Below are 18,654 nucleotides of genomic sequence, written 5' to 3' on the forward strand. Positions count from 1 at the left end.
ATCCTCAAACTTTGCAGCAAATCTCAGAGTTAGAAAGACTGATCCATTGTTGAAATGAGCGGGATAAAGCTGGTCGTTCGACTAGATTTGTGTTTTTTTTATTATGTTCCCCTTCCACCAGTAAAAGGCCCCAGTACACCTCAAGCAGACTGACTAACCAGTTAGCCAGCTGCTGTAGGAAAAGCACAAACTGTGATTGGATCAACAGCAGATATCAGCATCTTCAAACGTTACCAACGTTGCCATAAATGTCAAGGAAGTTTGAGGTTTTGAAGTAAAAAAGAGTGGCTAAACATTACAACAAAGATGTTTAATACTGAATAAAAGCTCATTTAGTCAGCTTCCAGTCCAGTCTTATCCATAATCTCCACTAACACCAGCTGCACCGGGCTTCACAGGGCTACGGCTTTGCTCTGACCTATGGCGAGCAACCTCGCACACTGGAGGCGTGTCTATAGCTCGGTGTAGCCCCGATCCGCATGAGCCAAGAGGGCAGAGATCACGTTAAGCCAACTGTAGTTGATTTAGACATGATTCTATGATTTTATTGCTTCTAGCATGGGTGAGAACTAGGGCTGAACCGAACTGTGATTGTTTTCCCCCAATATTACGATTTGATACGTGATAATTCCTTAACTTTTACTTTGAAAGTATTGCATTCCGATGATTTTGACTCAGTTGGATATGGACTGCTGCACGAAGGGGGTTTTGTCAATCTCATATTCAATGAGAAAAATGTACAAAAATTAAGAAGGTGGGATTTTTTATCAACTATTCTAAAAACTGGCACTTATATGATACATGATATATCATGCATAACATCTCTGCTGCAAAAAAAGAGTTTAAAACTGGTATTTTAACACAAATTTCAAGTCAAAGAAATATTGCACCCTTTGAGGTTTTATGTCGCAGCAGGCTGTGTTGCAATTTAATATAATTTTTGATTAATTGCCCAACCCTACTGAGAACATTATACAGTTAAGTTTCTGTTTTTACATCAAAACCTGTGGCTTTTTAACTCAAAAGTGATTCCCTGACTTCCTGATGACCTGTTGCTTGTGCTGCAGTCAAAGACATAATGCTCTTACAGTGATAGTTTAGAATCAGGATCATATTGTGCTGCATTTGGAAGTTGACCGGATATTTTGATGGTTTTCCAGCTGTTTGGATCGATCTGCTCTGTGAGGATTGGCACGGTTTTGCAGCAGTCAGCATCAAAAATAGACCTGCAGCAAATCTGCAAAAAAACAGAGCGGACTGGTGCTTCAGGAACACGACGAAGCCGGACTGGAGTGGGCTCAGATTGACTAAAACAGGGGAGATTTGCACCACAGTGCAATTCACCAGTGGATTTTGTTGCAGCTGTTGTTTGTGGGAATTGGATGTTAGGCTGGAGTTACACTCCCCCCGTCACCCTGTGCTTCCTGCGTCATGTACTTGTAAATATTCTTGCTTTAATGCAACATGTTACTAATCAGCTGTCCCACCACCTCTACCAGTTGAGTGAATACAGCATCTCACCTGCAATTTCAGAGCACAGGATTTGACTATCAAATCATACTATCCATCGTTTTAGAGCAGGGGTGTCAAACTCTAGGTCCGGGGGCCAAATCCGGCCCTTAGTGCAGTTTTATCCGGCCCGCAGGATCATATCATATTTTAATCAGAACTGGTCTGGTCTGAGGTCTGCAGATTTCCTCCAGTATAGAAAAGTAAATTTAACCTCGAAGATTTAAAATATCCTTTGTTAAGTCATAAAAATGTGAAAAATTAAAATAATAAGAAAGTAAGGATTGAGGGAGGGACATGAATTTGTGTTTTCATTTAATATTTTCAATTTGCATTTAAAATTATGACTTAAACTTGGGATTTTCGACTTTGATCACATATTGTGAACTTTAAGATTTCAATTTTGAATTTCAAGCCATATTTTGAGATTTCAAGATCATAATTTCAAATTTAATCTCTCATTTCGCTCTTTTAAACTCCTAATTTTGACTTTTAATTGAATATTTTGACTTTCTAAACTCATGATTTAGAATTTTCTCATATTTCAAGACTTTAGAGTCACAATCCTAAATTTTAAGTCACACGTCAACCTTTTAAACTCTAATTTTGTTTTTTATCCCATATTTCGACCTTTTAGACTTAATATTTTGAATTTTATCTCATATTTTGAATTTAAACACGTTTTTGGATTTTATCTCCTGTTTTGAGCTTTTAACTCATGATTTTTACTTTCTATCTGATATATTTGCCTTTGAAAACATTATTTTGACTTTTGTTTTTGTGTTCTGACCTGTTGAACAAATATTATACATTTTATCTCAGATTTTGAGCCTTTAAATTTATCATTTTGACTCTAAAAAAATCTCAAATTCATTTGTCATCAGTTTCCCCATCTTAGTTAATTATCTGTGAAAATAACGTTTACAGTCCAGGTTTAAATTTAAATAACAAATCTTTTCTCTGTTCGGCCCTCAGGTTAGAGCTGAATTCAGATTTCAGCCCCCGCTGTGATTGAGTTTGGCACCCGTTGTTTTGAGCGAAAATGCAAAAAGAAATTAGCTGATTTTGAGCTCTTGCATCTTTGGATTTACTTCCTGCTTGTTGCTGCCCACATTTTAGCAGTCTGGATGATTTTTTGATGATGATTTTATACACTTAAAGTTTCAATCCTGACATTTTTTGACTGCTCTATTGATAAGGCAGACACACGTAAGCTTTCAAAGTTTTGCAGTGCTACATAATTTTAATTTCTTTTGCAAATGTCCTCAAATCCTAATGACTTAAAACTTGGATCCAGGCTCTAAAACACCAAATTCCTCCTCGTGTTAGTGTGCATTTTGACTTTTGTAAACTTTAAATAAAAATCAAGGCATTCTTCTCCACTTTGTTGTCTTTTAATCCCGTCAGCTGAGACAAAAAGCCGACTCTATGATTGAACATTTTCCTCATCGACACAAACACGAGACGCCATGTTCATGTAGAAACATTTCATTGGTAATAATGACAGAAAAGAGAATTCAATCAGTCGGGAGATAAATTAACCGCATTCAATGTGCAGTTCAGGCCAGATATATAATACAGTGGTCACTATATTCATAATCCTATAGTAGTGAAAACGTTGTTCTGTGCGAGCTACGCCATGTCAGAAACAGACAAAAAGTCGACATCAAATAAAAATCTAAATCTTCGGTCTGGAATGGAAACTTTAACAGTAGCAAAAAGAAAAAAAAACATTCAGGTTTATGACATGTCATGATATTCTACACCTCGCAGGGCTTCTGTAGGCGAGAGAGCAACCCCAATACTTCAACGTGGACTAACTGAAAGTAACACGGCCTGCAGGAAGAGTCCACAGTGCTAAAATCTGCCCTCTCTGATACCCTGACGGCCCTCTGTCTGTCTGAGTGTGGATGTTTGGGGGGGTTAACAGGGTGGAGGACGCCGCCGCCGTCACCCTGCAGCAGGAAGAAGAGGAGGCGCAGAAGAAGGAGGTAAATACGGAAACCTGCACACGTGAAGGTGTGTGTTTCTCTGGGTGAAGGAGGAGAGGGAGGGGTGTAAAGCAGAAGGCTGACAGGAGGTTTAGATAGAGATGATGCAGAGGTACCGGAGACGACGGTGCACGAGTATCTCCGACAGTATGATGATGGGGGGCTAAGGGTGGGGGGGGGGGGTTTGAGGGCAGTTCTGGGGGCAAACACAGGGTGCAGCCCCACGTCTAGAAGGTCTTCCTGTGGATGGCACGTGCTCTGTCTTCTTCATATTCCCGCTTCGACACCCACATCTTCTTAAAGGTGTCCAACGACGCCAGGATGGAGCCGCTGTCGGGAGAGAGAGGACGCATTTGATCACCATCATCCTTAAAAGCAATGTCAAAGTGGGCTGCATCTTATGCATCTTATTCAGTGACATGAGCCCAAGTGGAGCTGCTACCATCACATAGTTCATGCCACCTGATGCTGTTGAAAACTCATCCCCTCTGTGTGCTCCTAGCAAGGTTTCTGCACACTTCAACAACAAATTTAAGATTTTTCTTATTAAAACCTTTAAAGATCCCCAAAAGATGACCTTTTAGAGGCCTGTGCACAAAGAACAATGCAAATAACTGCAAATGATTCTGAGGTCTGCAGGGAGGGAGCCAAATACTGGGATTTTTGAGCAGTGTCTGGTGAATTTGTTCAACTTAACCAGCCACTAGGGCTGATGAATAAAAGTTCAATGACAGACTGAATTTATAACAGTACAGGGCATAAACTTAGTCCTGGTTTTCTGGTTGTTTTTACCAATTTAATGATCAGAACTAATAGACCAAAGAGCCTCCCTGTCCCGGTGTAACAGCTGCTGTCAAATGTCTGCAGTCGGCTGTGTGCTGGGAGGATTTAACTCTGTATCAAATGAGCAGTGCTGCTGCTGGTCTACCTGTTAAAACTCTTTAAACCCATGTTTCGCTCATCTAACGCCAAGAATGTTAAACAAGGCATGAATTCTGTTGTGAGCTTGCAGAAATCCTGCACAAGATGTTGCAATCAGACACTGATCATGCAGGAAAATGCAGCATGAATTTCCAGCCAACATTTGCACAGAAAAATGAACAGTAAAAAGAGCGAAGACACTCACACTTTCCAGCCCATTTTCAATTATCGTGATAGCTCTCCTAATCAGGGCTCATAAAAAATTGATCGGAATCTCTCAGTTGAGGCTTAACCAGTTAAATCTGTATTTTTATGACCTGAATGCAATGGAGACTCTAACAAGTCTCAAAATAGTAAGAGAAAGACGGAATGCATGCCAGTTCTTCTTAAATACTTGTACATGTCCCTTTCTTAAATCGCCTAACTTAAAAAATCCAAATCTTGATTTTTACACATTGTACTGCTTGTTGAAATAAAGAAGCCGGTGTCAGTGGCTGGTGGATATTTTTTACTTCTTACCTGAAGTAAGATTTACATGACTGACTAGTTACAGAACAGAGAATCAGCTGATCTAAAGCTTGGCATTCTCAAAACTTCAGCATTAATTTAGTTTCACCAGGCTGATGTGAGCCTTCAGGCTCTGCTTTGTGTTCTTAAAGTCAGGTCCAGATAAACGTCAGGGTGATTCGTAGCCACATATCAGTATCCACAGACCCACAGACTAGGAAACAGTGTGGATCTCTGTCAAGTCCAAATATCCCTGATTTTAACAGATACTAGTTCATTTTTCTCACATTTTTGCCCGCAGAGAGTGTTTTGCAGCGTGGAGCCGAGCAGCTGTGTCGTTCGCTGACGTGTCATCAGTGCAATCCCCCGATTGTTATGTGTGTAGCTCCACCTTTTAGGATGGATAGCTAAGATCTGCATCCCTACGGAAAGGTGTCAAAAAAGTGGGACAGTACGGGACGGTTTTTTTTGGGATCCTTTCCAACTTTTGTGCTATGAAAATGCAAAAAAAAAAAAAAAAACACGTACCATGCCGTACCAATCTGGACCACCTGGTGGAAACGACCTATAACAGTACCCCTGAGGCCCACCAGTGTGCCCCAGCCCACACTTTGGGAAGCACTATTAAAGTATCAGTGAAAACTGAAGTCTTACCCGATCCATGTAGAGTACAGCCTCTCCTGGGGAGCAGAAATCTGCAGTGGAAAAAGCAACAAAGTGTCACAAAACGAGGTCTTCTGAAGGCGTTTCATCATGCATTCTTACAAAAACATCCCAACGAAGCTCTGCAATCATTACACATTCTCACATTCATACTGATTCTGCAATGATGTGAGGTTTGGTGTGTCTGTCTGTTAAATCATATTTCTTACTATGTTGCAGGAGCGTGAGAGAGCGCGGCACAGCAGGAGCTCCACAGACATGCACACACACAGCTGCTCCAGCTCACTCATACTATCTTGCCTCTGCTACTACTTCTGAAGCTGACAGAGAGGGAAACACCTCATCCTCCATTTACACCTCATCAGCGTTCATAGTGAGGGAGTAATGCTGCAGAGGTTTAAATATCACACCTTGAAATGTCAGTGTGAATATGTCTTGAGTTTACAAAAGTTCAACTTGTCTCCTGTTCACATTTATACATTTTTCTAAGGAATTTTAGTTACGATACTGAAAAAAAGATTTGATGCACTTTTCTTGTTGTTTTCTAACTGAAAAGAAGAAATCAATGTGTTAAAATAAAGCCAGCATTAAATTAAGGCATTTATAAAACATTAGAGCCATTGCAGATGTGTGTACAGATTTACAGATTCAAAAGTGAATTTCTGGCTGTAACAACACATGTGGCATGGACTAAAGTTCATCATCAGTGTAAAGACAGCAGAGCAGAGATTATATCTGTCTGCTGAATGAACGACTAAAACATCACCCACCTTAATCTTCACGTCTTTGGGTGCCAGCTTCTTGACCTCAGTTAGTAGTCGTTCCCCAAATCCTGAGGAGAAAACAGATCAATTCAGTGAGTCAGGAGTCAAACAAAAAAAGAGAGCTAATCCAGGAGGAGCTAATCTAAGAGTTTTGTAATCCCATATCACAGTTTTATAGTTTTTCTATTGTTGGAACCACAAGGGAACATTTCTACATCTTCTCAGAGATCTCTGAGTGCCAACCAAACTACACAAACCCACCTTTGATGAGCGTAGATCCTCCACACAATACGATGGTGGAGAAGAGCGTGCGTCGCAAGTCCATGTCAGACTTCTGGATCGCGTAGGCCAGGACCTCGTGGATCCCCGAGCTCTCATCTCCGATCAGGTCGGGTCTGAAGAGCAGCTCTGGAGCTCTGAACCGGGCCGGACCAATCTAAAGAGGAGGACCAGGTTAATAAACGAGGCTTTTCCTGAGAGGAAGAGGAGGAGGAATGATGGAGAATACGGACTCACATTTAAAGTGCTTCCATCTGGGAGGACGTACTGAGCCTTCTCTGTTTCTAGAGTCTCATCCTTCTGTGGGTTGAGGGAGAGATAGCATGCTCTCTGCAGGACATAGGAAGACACATTCGATCAGTCAAAGAGAAGCTAGGATCATTTAAAGATAAAAGTCCTCCCCTGCAGCATCCTCTCACCTCTTTGACGGTGCGAACGACCTCAAACTCTGCAGACGTGTTGAAGTTGTAGCCTTCTTTACGCAGGAGCAGACGCAGGTACCTTGACACGTCTCTACCTGCGATGTCCACGCGCATGATGGAGTGTGGGATGGCGAAGCCTTCGTAGATGGGCACCACGTGAGTCACACCGTCTCCAGAGTCCAGCACAACGCCGGTGGTACGACCTGTGGCGTACCTGCATGAAACAGAGGCAGACTTCACTCAGAGCTCACACCTTTCCTCTCCCTGAAAGCACTTCAAAATTAAAGTTAGGATTCATGCTTATTTGATTTAAAGTGTAAGAAAGAGCGGAAGAAAGAAGAGAGAAGTCTCATGTTTTGACATCTACAATCTAAAGTGAAAGAAAAGTGTAGTCAAACTGGTCTTGACGTGTTGATCCTGAGCAGAGGGCTCTTAAAACATCTCCCTGAGGTTTATTGTCATGTGCAGATGGAGGAGCTGGTTTTGCACAGTTTTTGCACATTTTGCAGGACTCATGTCCACCTCTCAAGTTTCCAGTGTTTCATCCATGCTTCTTTGTTTTAATCGAAAGTGTGCACTGCTTCATGACATTTTTCTGCTGTCGTCTGTTTACTTTTTTTTGGACCACAGACGATATGTATTTCAAAACTGCAATCACGGCATTCTAGGGCTGCAGTGATCAATTCTTTTAGTACTCAAGTACTCTAATAAGAAATATATATATATTTTTAATCGATCACTTTTGCTTTTTGTCAGGAGAAACAGGACAAGACAAATGAGAAAAGAATGTGGGTCCCTTAAATGGACTACTTGTATGTTAAAAATAGGAGTTAAAAGGTTATCTAAACAAAATATCTAAAATAGTTCTAATGGCAATTTACATTTATTAAAGTTAAAAGAAAATGAAGTTAAATAATCCCATTAGATTATGCCAAGATCAAGCCCACATTGGGAACCACTACATTAGTGTAATATATTACATTCTAGCAAGAAATAAATCTCCATTATTCACACAAAGGTCGGATAATGTCTGAAAGCTGGACTTTTAGATGACAGGAATTGGATATATTCTCACTTTTTTGTTCACTTTTAATTTTTGCAACCACATTTTTGTTTGATCCACTTTGACTTTTAAACACCATATCTGGACCTGGGAACAGGTTTTAGGGTAAAGCTGCATCTGTGATCTGTTGAATCCTGACTGTATGATGATGAACTCTGACCTATTTGCTGTCTCTGTCTCAGTCACTGTTAGTAGCAGTAATGTTTCTATTTGACCGGCATCTAATCACCAAACTGTGGTCTTATGAAACACTTGGGGGTGCCAAAGGTTTCTGAAAAAATACACTGAAATAAAGATGTGCTGAATTTTAATTCAGTCATAATCAAACATATGATGTGTACATGCAGAGGAGAGCGAGAGAGAGAGAGAGAGAGAGAGAAAGCACCAGAACGAGGCTTGAATCATGAAGCCTGTATACGGTCGGGTTAATCAGTGAAGTTTATAAAATCCACTGAAGTCTGCAGACATAAAATGACCGCTGTCTCGTATGAGTGCGTGGTGCAGGCTGTGCATAATCTTGGATATCTGCGTACTTTCACCCGTTAAAGGCTCTTCACTCTCCGTAGAAACCTTTGTTTTTCTTTATTTTGACCTTTTTTACCATTAAACATCGCTACAGCGCCGGCATAATGCTGCATTTGCCATTATTCCACAGCCAGTGGATGCATAAAAAATGCAGCAGGACGAGTTCCTGTCAACATGAAAGCATCATCTTTCATCATCTTTACTGCATGTTACATTAAAGTAACAGTGAAAAAACAAACACACTGTGCCACAAAAATAGTTGTCCGTGCAAAACGCAGCACGCCATGCAACACGGCACCAAGTCCAAGCTTACGCCACAGCATGTATGGATACATGACTGATTTAAGCAAAGCTGCCTCGAGGAATTTTTTTTAATCAAGTCACTCGAATTATTCGAGGAATCATTTCAGCCTTACAGCATTAACAGTCGTATTGATTCCTCATCATCTGTATGGATACACACATTCACAAGGAGTAAGTGATGATAGATTGACATATTGATTTTTAGGCCCACTGGGCAGCTTCACTTTCTCTTGTGTGCCTAGTTAAACAGTAACTATAGGTTTGGAACGACTTCTGTGGTATTTATGTTTTCTTAAAGAGAAAATATCTGTTTTTCTTGTGTCTTCACTGTTTTGTTTTTCTCTAAAAGTAGACTTTATAAATGTGGAACACTGGGAGGTCATGCTGCTCAGTGTGGTTAACAACACAAACACACTTCTCACCACATTCAGCCTTGGCCTAACTTGAGTATTAAGTCAGCAGTAACATGACAGAGCATCGTTCCTGTTCTCAAACCACTAAAATAACTGCAGAAGGAGACTTTACAGAGAATTTATACCTCATTAAAGGACAGAACAGGTCTGTCTCTCTCTTTAACACATCCACAGACACTGAGGAGGCGTACTCACAGGCTGAGGACGGCCTGCATGGAGATGAAGAGAGCAGGGACGTTGAAGGTCTCAAAGAAAACCTCTGCAGCCTTCTCTCTGTTCTTACTGGGGTTGAGAGGAGCTTCAGTCAGCAGCACAGGATGCTGCCAAAAACAAAGATGCATTCAGAGTGGGATCACCAACAGCCCGGTACCAGATCTGACAAACATGTGACCCTGTTATCATGCAGTGGGAGGAGGAGGAAGAGGAGCTCACCTCCTCAGAGAAAGTCTGCAGCTGCTCCTTGGAGTAAACGTACTGCCAGATCCTCTCCATGTCGTTCCAGTCCTTCACGATGCCGTGCTCCATCGGGTATCGAACGGACAGCAGGCCCCGGTGCTCCTGATCGGCAGAGAGAGGAGGCGCGTTAATAAACTGGAATTTAACACCAACAACTAAAATGTATTCCAGCTGCATCTGTCTGCTGCTGCAGGGTGTTTTAGAGGCCTTCAGTACTCTGTGCTGCCTGCTGTCCAGTCACAAACTGCAGAGATGATGAAAGAAACATGAAAGCTCTCAGACTAGCAGCAGTGATGCTCACCAAGACACTGCAGTGGTCGGTACTGTCTAAATGACATATTAGCTTAGTCTGACAATATCTGCAACAATCCAATAACATCCCTAACAAAGAAGATCTGGGATGGATGTGCTAGCACTGCTTCTGCAAATTCTACAATTTAACTTCACATCACTTAACCTCTGTCTCTGGGATCCTGCCTTATATAGTAAATCTTAATGGCACTTAACTTTGCCTGCTTTTAACTAGATTTGAAATGATTTGCCCTGAAACAGAACTAGCCCCCAGAGGTGATCCTGAGAAAGCACCAGGTACCAGACAGAGGAAGATCACTAAAACAAATCAGGCACAGTTAAGACTAGATGACCCGGTACTACACAGTAATAAAGCACCAAAAGTGTGATAAAGTCCCTCCAACAGAGCAGCTGGTGTCTGAGTGGATCATAAGTTTATATGGCAGTGTGGCACAGAGAGAAGTCACATGACACCTCAGCTGATGTTTGCCTGAGGATATCTTTGAAGGAGGCTGTCCCTGATATAAATGAGCTCTCAGGATCTCACACTTGTAAGTGTGCAAGTTAGAGACTTGGACACAGACGGGGTGTTTGATGTTGACGGCATCATCTGATGTTGCTCTTTAGACAGAGTAAGCTGCTGTCATTCTGAAATCAGTGTCCTGCTGCAGCAGACCTGAATCCAGAATCCGATCCCTCCTGTGATGACCAAAGTTGTGTTTTATATTCTGGTGTAAAATCCACACTAAATCCTACTTTCAAAACTAGTTGGCCTTTACATTAAGTTTTGTCATTGTATAGCTACTGCAAAGCCACAAGGTTCATCTTAAGAAGGAGAATTTAAGGTTCCAATTTGCCAAAATATTGTAAAAAAATGTGGTTTTAAGTTAACATGACCCAGTGTTGCCCAGACTATGACAAAAATATTCTTATGATGCAATAAGAGAGTGTAGACTGGATAACATATTCAGTCATTCAAGGTGTCAACTAAAATTTAAGACCACTAAAAAAGCAAAAATTCAATTTTTTACGGTATTTTAAGAACTTTACTTAAAAAGTAAGACTCTCTTAGACTTTTTAAGGATTCATGTGAACATTTTACATTCAAAGTAGACTGCCTTTGAAAGAACACCTCATGGGTGCACTCAGTTTTACATCACATCCAATGAAACCAGCCCTGCTCTGCCAGTTATTTACAGACTAGGGCAGACTAGAGCCGGGAAAATAAGACTAGGGCAGAGAGATTTGGGAAAATAAGACTAGGGCTGAGGGATTCGGGAAAATAAGACTAGGGCTGAGGGATTCAGGAAAATAAGACTAGGGCTGAGGGATTCGGGAAAAAAAGACTAGGGCTGAGGGATTTGGGAAAATAAGACTAGGGCTGAGGGATTCAGGAAAAAAAGACTAGGGCTGAGGGATTCAGGAAAATAAGACTAGGGCTGAGGGATTCAGGAAAATAAGACTAAGGCTGAGGGATTCAGGAAAAAAAGACTAGGGCTGAGGGATTCAGGAAAATAAGACTAAGGCTGAGGGATTCGGGAAAAAAAGACTAGGGCTGAGGGATTCAGGAAAATAAGACTAAGGCTGAGGGATTCGGGAAAAAAAGACTAGGGCTGAGGGATTCAGGAAAATAAGACTAAGGCTGAGGGATTCGGGAAAAAAAGACTAGGGCTGAGGGATTCGGGAAAATAAGACTAGGGCTGAGGGATTCGGGAAAATAAGACTAGGGCTGAGGGATTCAGGAAAATAAGACTAAGGCTGAGGGATTCGGGAAAATAAGACTAGGGCTGAGGGATTCGGGAAAATAAGACTAGGGCTGAGGGATTCGGGAAAATAAGACTAGGGCTGAGCGAGTCGGGAAAATAATCTAATCGCCTTATCTCCCCCTCCAACATTGCAAATGCATTTCAATATGCAATTATTCTTTAAGTTACACATTTTTAAATGTTTTTCTCAATAAACAAGCAATATCATTCTCTTTCAGGAGTGTCAGACTCAAGGCCTGGAGCCCAAATCCGGGAACGTTTAAATCTGGCCTCCAAGATGATGTCATATTCCTGTTCTAACTGGTCTATCAGTCTGAGGTCTGCAGATTTCCTCAAGTATAAAAATGTGAACTTATCCTCGATGATTTAAAATATCCTTGTTAAGTCATAAAATCTGAAAAAGGAGTAAAAATATTTACATAAGAAGTCAAGGATGTGGAAAAAGACATTAATTTGTGTTTTAATTTCAAATTTTCAATTTTGAATCTCACAATTGGGACTCAAACTTATGATGTTGATTTTTTTATTTCATACTTTGAGCATTTCAACTCATAATTTTATCTTCTTATATAATATTTTGAGCTTTAGGATTCATAATTCTAAATTTTAAGCCATATTTTTTATTTTATTTCATATTTTCAACTACGAACTTTTACTTCATAACCCCATAGTTTGACCTTTTAGACTCAAAATTTTAAATTTTAAAATCATGATTTTGACTTTCTTTCTAATGTATTTGTTATTTAAAACATTATTTTTCAATTTCAATTTCATGTTTTGACCTTTCTGAACCAATAAATTTACTTTTCTCAGATTGTGAGCCTTTAAACTTACCTTTTTAACTTTTAAATGTCAACATCATTTATCATCAGTGCTGTTTTTTCATATTTTATTATTGGTGAAATGAGGTTGACAGTTTCTGGTTAAAAAGGTGACCCTGTTAGGACCTCAGGTTAGACCTGGATCCAGAATCCGGCCCCTCCTGTGATGGAGTTTGACACCCCTGCTCTGTATCATAAAAATGCAATAAACAATAAAACAATTAAAAACAAATTTCTAATTGCAATTCTTGTATTATAGTGTTGTACTGAAGGGAAAGATCATTTTGTGTCTCATTTTTAAAGAGACAAACGTACAAAAACAGGGAAAGCAGCATTTCTGCAAATTATTCAAGAAAAAAATCGACGCTGACGTGTAGACAACAACATCTCTGTCACAGAACAATTATTAAACTGTTATTTCAGCTCAAAGAAATGTTACATCTTCTGTGATTTACAAACTGCAGAAGGACATGTTGCTATCAGTCTAAATTTACACTAACTGCCCGGCCCTATCACAGACACAAACAGAGATGACTAAAAGAGAGAAAGGATGTATCAAATGTGTTCCTGCAGACTGGTAAAGTCTGTAGTTCATAGACAGGTTAACCCTTCAGCTATGCAAGTTGAAACTGGTAATCTGCTCATTCCTCATTGATTCTATTTGCAAAGAAACAAACCAGCCAATCAGAGATTTGCAGGCAGGATTTAGCATCAGGTCAACATGGCTGCAAACATGAGCAACAAGGAAATGGCGAGAGCAGCAATGCTAGCATGAAGATAAAATCCTTCTTCAGTGTCAGGGGTGGAATCACCATAGTTGGTGACATGTTAAACTTTGATGGAGTAAAAGCAAAAATCTAAAGTTATAATCTTTCTGACTGCACAGCATCAAAAGTAGAAGTTCTAGATGCATAGTCCTGTGTAATTCACAGTGTTAATTGGTTAAAAGGAAATCTTTATCACCTCTAAATTGCACAAAAATATTGACATTATTCCAGAGCCGAAGGGAAGTTTGCCTGCAATTCTTGACGGACTCACTCCTCTCTTAAGTGTGTCTTATAGATACACTTCAAATCCTCTGACAGTGTCAGTCATTAATAAAACAGACTGTAAAACTCCAAAGATATGCTGCACCAACAAAGTATGGGAAAGTGAATAAAGTGTTAAAATTTGCTGATAAATGCTGTAGAAAGAAGTTGTACATTTTTAGTAAACTTTGATTGTTTTTTTCATAAGATTTTTGTATTTTCATTCGACAGAGAGAAAGTTCCTGTGGTGTTCTGTTGTTAGTATGAGCCCTGCAGTGGTGACTGTGACTTTTAATCAGTCTGTACAGGACTGAAAACATAGGAAAAGCTTTTCAGAGTTTTATAGTGTCTCACATCTTCCTACTAAAACCACTGATTTGGCTGGAGGGGGATCGTTCTACTGTGGGAGTGGATTTGAAAGGCCCATTTTACTCTTAAACATCATCTAATTTTATCCAGAAAGCACCATTCTTTGTGATTTTGGCCTGTTTTCTATTTTGTTGTGTGTGTGTATGTGTGTGTGTGTGTTACCTCTGCCTTGGGTCCAATGAAGAGGTCTCCCTCTAGGGCTCCTGCCATCACGCGCACATGCTTTGGACGTCCCACACTGCACCAAGAACACGCAAAAACTAAGTCAGATAACAGAATTAAACAAAGAAACACACATGACAGTATCACAGAAAATTAATACTTACTAAAAGAACAAAACCATCTTAAAAAGGGAAGAATTTCTGTTCTATCTTTAACATAAGAGTTGTTAAAATGTTTAAACAGCTAAATAAACAACACAACTTTAGTCAACACGGCCTCTAAAATCTATGAATGTGTAATATCTCCTTTTCTGAAATGTCAGAGCCTGCATGTCAACAATCAGGAGAAGTTCATATTAGAATTCTTGATGAATCTGACCGCTGATCTGAGTGTAATGGGAAAGATGAACTCTTACTAGTTGGGGAAGCAGTATTTGGGGATCTGGTCTCCTGCAAACCCAGCCTTGATAACCCCCGAACCCTGCAGAAAAAGAGAGATATGACATTTAACATGAAAGGATTAAAGTAGAACTGCAGTATTTTAATCTGTGAGCAGAGAGGAGGTCATAAGACACGGCCTGAGGCCTCCAGCAGTCACACACTGTGCTCTACATCGCTCCCGTCTCAACAGACACTTTGTCTGCGCTGCCATGACTCGCCGGGCTGAGGCAAAGTTAGAAACCACGTTCCTGCTGGGTTCATTCATTCCTCAGTACTAGAGCACCCATAGGAGAAACACTATTTACAGGACAGGGTTAAAACCTAAAGAAGAGCAAAGAAAAGTATTCACAAAGCTGGTGCTACACTAAAGTCTGCAACCCCTCAGACCTTCTGGTCTCAAAGCCCCAAAATATCTTCAGAATATATGGTGGGAGGTTTAAGTAGCCCAAATAATACCAAGTACAAATCTGAGTACTTATTAATAACATAACTGTTTTTTAAAATTATACTGTCTTTTTTATCAGATGTTCTTCATCCCTCCACTTGGCAATCTATCAGTGCATACTTGTCACTCTACTTCTGTCATCCTCATTTATGCTAAAATATCACCAAACCACAGACACACACCACGCTTTAAAACCATACTGAGAACAGGATCTGCGGTGTTTTAGGAGTACAAGCACCAGTAACTGATACTGGGAGTGGTATCTATGCATCTTTGTTAAATACTTTTAATGCGACAAGTGTTAAAACAATATTCCTTTCATAAAGCACCAAAGCTTTAAAATGAAGCAAATGTTCAGCTGTATTTTAACCAGAAGCTTCCACGAGCAAGAGGGAGAGCAGCGGTGGGTACAAGCTGGGAAATACTGAAAACTGAGAGCAGAGGATGTAGCCTGGTCTAAACCAGTAATGTGTGCCAGGAAAAAAACACGGCTGAAAGTCTAGAATGTATGGAAACCCTAAGTGGACATGCAGTACAGCCATGCATTTTTGGGAGTTTTTCTGTGATTTCTGGTCTTTTTTCTAAAGATTTATCTCATTTTTCCCAACAACATAGCTGGTTCCCCCAAGATAGTTAGGAAATTCTTTGGGAAACTACCAAATCTCCTGCTGTCTTGAGGTTTATAACCAACCTTAAGTCCTTAACTCATCATTCTGTATGATTGAGTTGGTTGGCAAGATGGTCTCTTTAAATCTTTTTGAAGGTAGATTGGAGGCATTGGAGGATGATGTATCAGGTTGTAGGTGTTTTGACTGATGACTTTCTGCTCTGTGACTCTGGATTTGTTTTTTTTACTATGATTGTAATTGCTAGTTTTTTATGTCTCTGTCTTTGACCGTGCTGCTGCCCGTCTTGGCCAGGACACTCTTGTAAATTAGATTTTGGTTCTCCTGGTTAAATACATTTAAATAAAACAAATGATGTAAAATAAAATGTATGCATGCATGTCCTTCTGTAATGCCGTCCTTTTTAAGCATGTGTATTTTATCCCCTCTCAGTTCAGTCATGTTTTATTTCATTTAGGGCCCTAACTGCAACATTTTTTATGAAATCAATTGGTCAGATGAACATTTTTTTTTTAATTTAGAGGTGGTGGTCCTGATGCCAGACCAGTTGAGAACCACTGGTCTAAGCTGCACATATGTAATAGTGAATATGTACTGTAAAGTGCATTTTATCCAGCAAAGTTTACACAAACCTTATTATTGAGAAATTTCATTTCCTACCAACCAGTCAATTTGAATTTTGCTATGCTGTCTTCTAAATGGTAGGATCTTTGCCATAGCAGAAGTGGGAAAAGTATTGTTCTCAAGTAAAAATACAGTGATTTTGGTTAAAACGCCCTTAAGTCGTAGTAAAATTACTGACCAATGTATCTACTCAAGTTAAAGGAAAAAATATTCATTAAAAATGACTAGTACTTAACTATGGAGTCCCAGACATGACATGGTCAAAAGAATCTTAATTGTGGCCACAATATAGCTATACCGTGCACACAAAATACTAATTCATGGCCACAGAATACTAATTTTTGGCCACAAGGTAGGTATAATGTACATACGAAATACTACTTAATAATATTAATATCATTCCTGGACAGCTTGGTAAGCAAATCCGCCAGTAAAGCAACCTGGCTCTCACTATTCTGTTTAAATGCCTCTGGGTAATAATGGTTCCTTACAATGCCAGGCTTTTCAGAATGTCTTTGTTGCTCATTCCCAGCCTAAAGTAAAATTCAATCATACTATCCATGTCCACCGTGTAGCTTTAGCCCCTCTACTGCCTCTACCATAGTCCTAAGAGAAGGTGCGCTCGATTTGCTTACCCAGCTCTCCAGGAATGATATTAATATTATTAATTAGTATGTCCTGCGCACATTATACTTATTTTGTGGCCATGAAATAGTATTTCGTGCTCTTGTTAGAGCTATATTGTAGTCACAGTTTAATTTTTTTTGACCGTGTCATGTCTGGGGCTCCATACTTAGCACTAAGAACTGTACAGTAAAATATGATCTTTTTATATAAGTAATAACAACAGGAGAATATGGATCTCCAACCCAACGCTTCAGATGAAGTCACAGCTTTATAATAAAGTGAACTATAACAGCTGTGTTAGGATGTTATGTGGACTTGATCTCTAAATATGTACTACTTATGTGCTAATCACAGTTTACACAAAATTACAGAGAACTTTCTAAACTGTACAAACACGTTGACAGTCTTGGTTTAGGTGCAATTTATACAGTTTGCATGAGTCTGACTGCAATTTCTGACTACTGAAAAAAAGTACTCCCTCGGTATTTGGTGTCTATGTCTTCTATTATTACTACCATGATGCTGGAACAGTTATCGATAATGTATGGTCGTTTCATAGTCCTGTTACCATGACAACCCTATTAAAACACTGAGGAATATGGGAAACATGCGCAACTGCAATGTTTCTAAATGATACGTATATTTTCTTTACAGTTAGCGGCTTTCTCTCTGTTATTGTTTTAGCATCAATGTTAACATCCATGGTGGTCAAAGCTAACCTTCCGTTTGTGCTAACAATACAAATGCAAACAGAAGTGAGATGAATCCTGTTGAGCTAATGCCTCCGGGCGATGACTGTCCCATCCCTGCTGACAGCTCAGCTCGCTATGCTAGCTATTTAGCATTACGGACACGAAGCAGGTCCGTATTAATAACGGCTACAGAACCAGCTAACAGTTTTGATCTAGACAGCCGACGCTTGGCTAGCTAGTGTTATGGTGTAGAGGGAGACCGTGTTAACTGGTGACTTACAGCGGAATACGTCAGTAAATGTCGTTGTTAACAGCTGGCGCACAGCGTCTTCAGGGCTGTCTCGTTGTTTTCTTATTAGTGTTATTAAAATGTCAAAAGAAAAATCCAAAGAACAGCGAGACACGAATACAACCACGACCGGCAGTCGGCTGAAAGTCGCCAGTCAACACGGTTACTCATTTAATCATTACACCACGAGTGCCGTAAGCTAGCTACAACAGCAGCTAGCGCTAGCGCAGGATACATCTGCATACATTAGCTACCAGAGCAATGCTTGAGAGTTTTAGGTGCAACAACGTGAATTAAACTGCATCCTGTACGGTGGCAGTCGAGGTCGATCATCTATTATGTTAGCCGACGTTATAACACAATAGTTAACCTAGCTAGCCGTTAGCAGCATTCCCTGACAGCGGCCTCGGTTTGGGTGTGGATGAATGACATCATCATACTCACATTATCAATCACAACAGGCTGGTTAGCTAAAATGTCATAGGATTCCATGACGGACTGGATATTTCTGGTATTTTTCTATCGATCCGTGCGTGTATTCCTCTCCGTTTAGTGTTTTAATCATGTAAAAGATAACGCCCTGTCACTCTGCACTGTGCCGTCTCGACGCCGCCGCTCCTCTGTGCTGCTTGACCCCGCCTCCTCACCACAACAACAT

General features: G+C 40.1%; 1 protein-coding gene across 1 annotated transcript; it reads right to left on the reverse strand.

Annotated features, from left to right (window-relative positions):
* Positions 1 to 2,981: 2,981 nt before the first annotated feature.
* actr1b (actin related protein 1B) lies at positions 2,982 to 18,626 on the reverse strand. Its single transcript, XM_041810305.1, has 11 exons — positions 18,441 to 18,626; positions 14,669 to 14,733; positions 14,254 to 14,329; positions 9,793 to 9,918; positions 9,556 to 9,680; positions 7,054 to 7,270; positions 6,872 to 6,964; positions 6,617 to 6,791; positions 6,362 to 6,423; positions 5,583 to 5,623; positions 2,982 to 3,830 (listed from the first exon to the last, which is right to left on the reverse strand). The coding sequence occupies exons 1-11, from the start codon at positions 18,486 to 18,488 to the stop codon at positions 3,728 to 3,730; spliced, it is 1,131 nt and encodes a 376-aa protein (XP_041666239.1). The 5' UTR covers positions 18,489 to 18,626; the 3' UTR covers positions 2,982 to 3,727.
* Between the last annotated feature and the right edge of the window lie 28 nt (positions 18,627 to 18,654).

Source organism: Cheilinus undulatus, linkage group 17 (assembly GCF_018320785.1).
Source record: "Cheilinus undulatus linkage group 17, ASM1832078v1, whole genome shotgun sequence".
Taxonomy (NCBI): Eukaryota; Metazoa; Chordata; class Actinopteri; order Labriformes; family Labridae; genus Cheilinus; species Cheilinus undulatus.

Coding starts and splice junctions, on each gene's coding strand:
- actr1b (XM_041810305.1), bottom strand. CDS start 18,488: ATGGAATCCTATGACATTTTAGCTAACCAGCCTGTTGTGATTGATAAT. Junction 14,734..18,440: donor AGCCTGTTGTGATTGATAAT/GTGAGTATGATG, acceptor CTTTTTCTGCAG/GGTTCGGGGGTTATCAAGGC. Junction 6,792..6,871: donor CAGATGGAAGCACTTTAAAT/GTGAGTCCGTAT, acceptor CCTCCTCTTTAG/ATTGGTCCGGCCCGGTTCAG.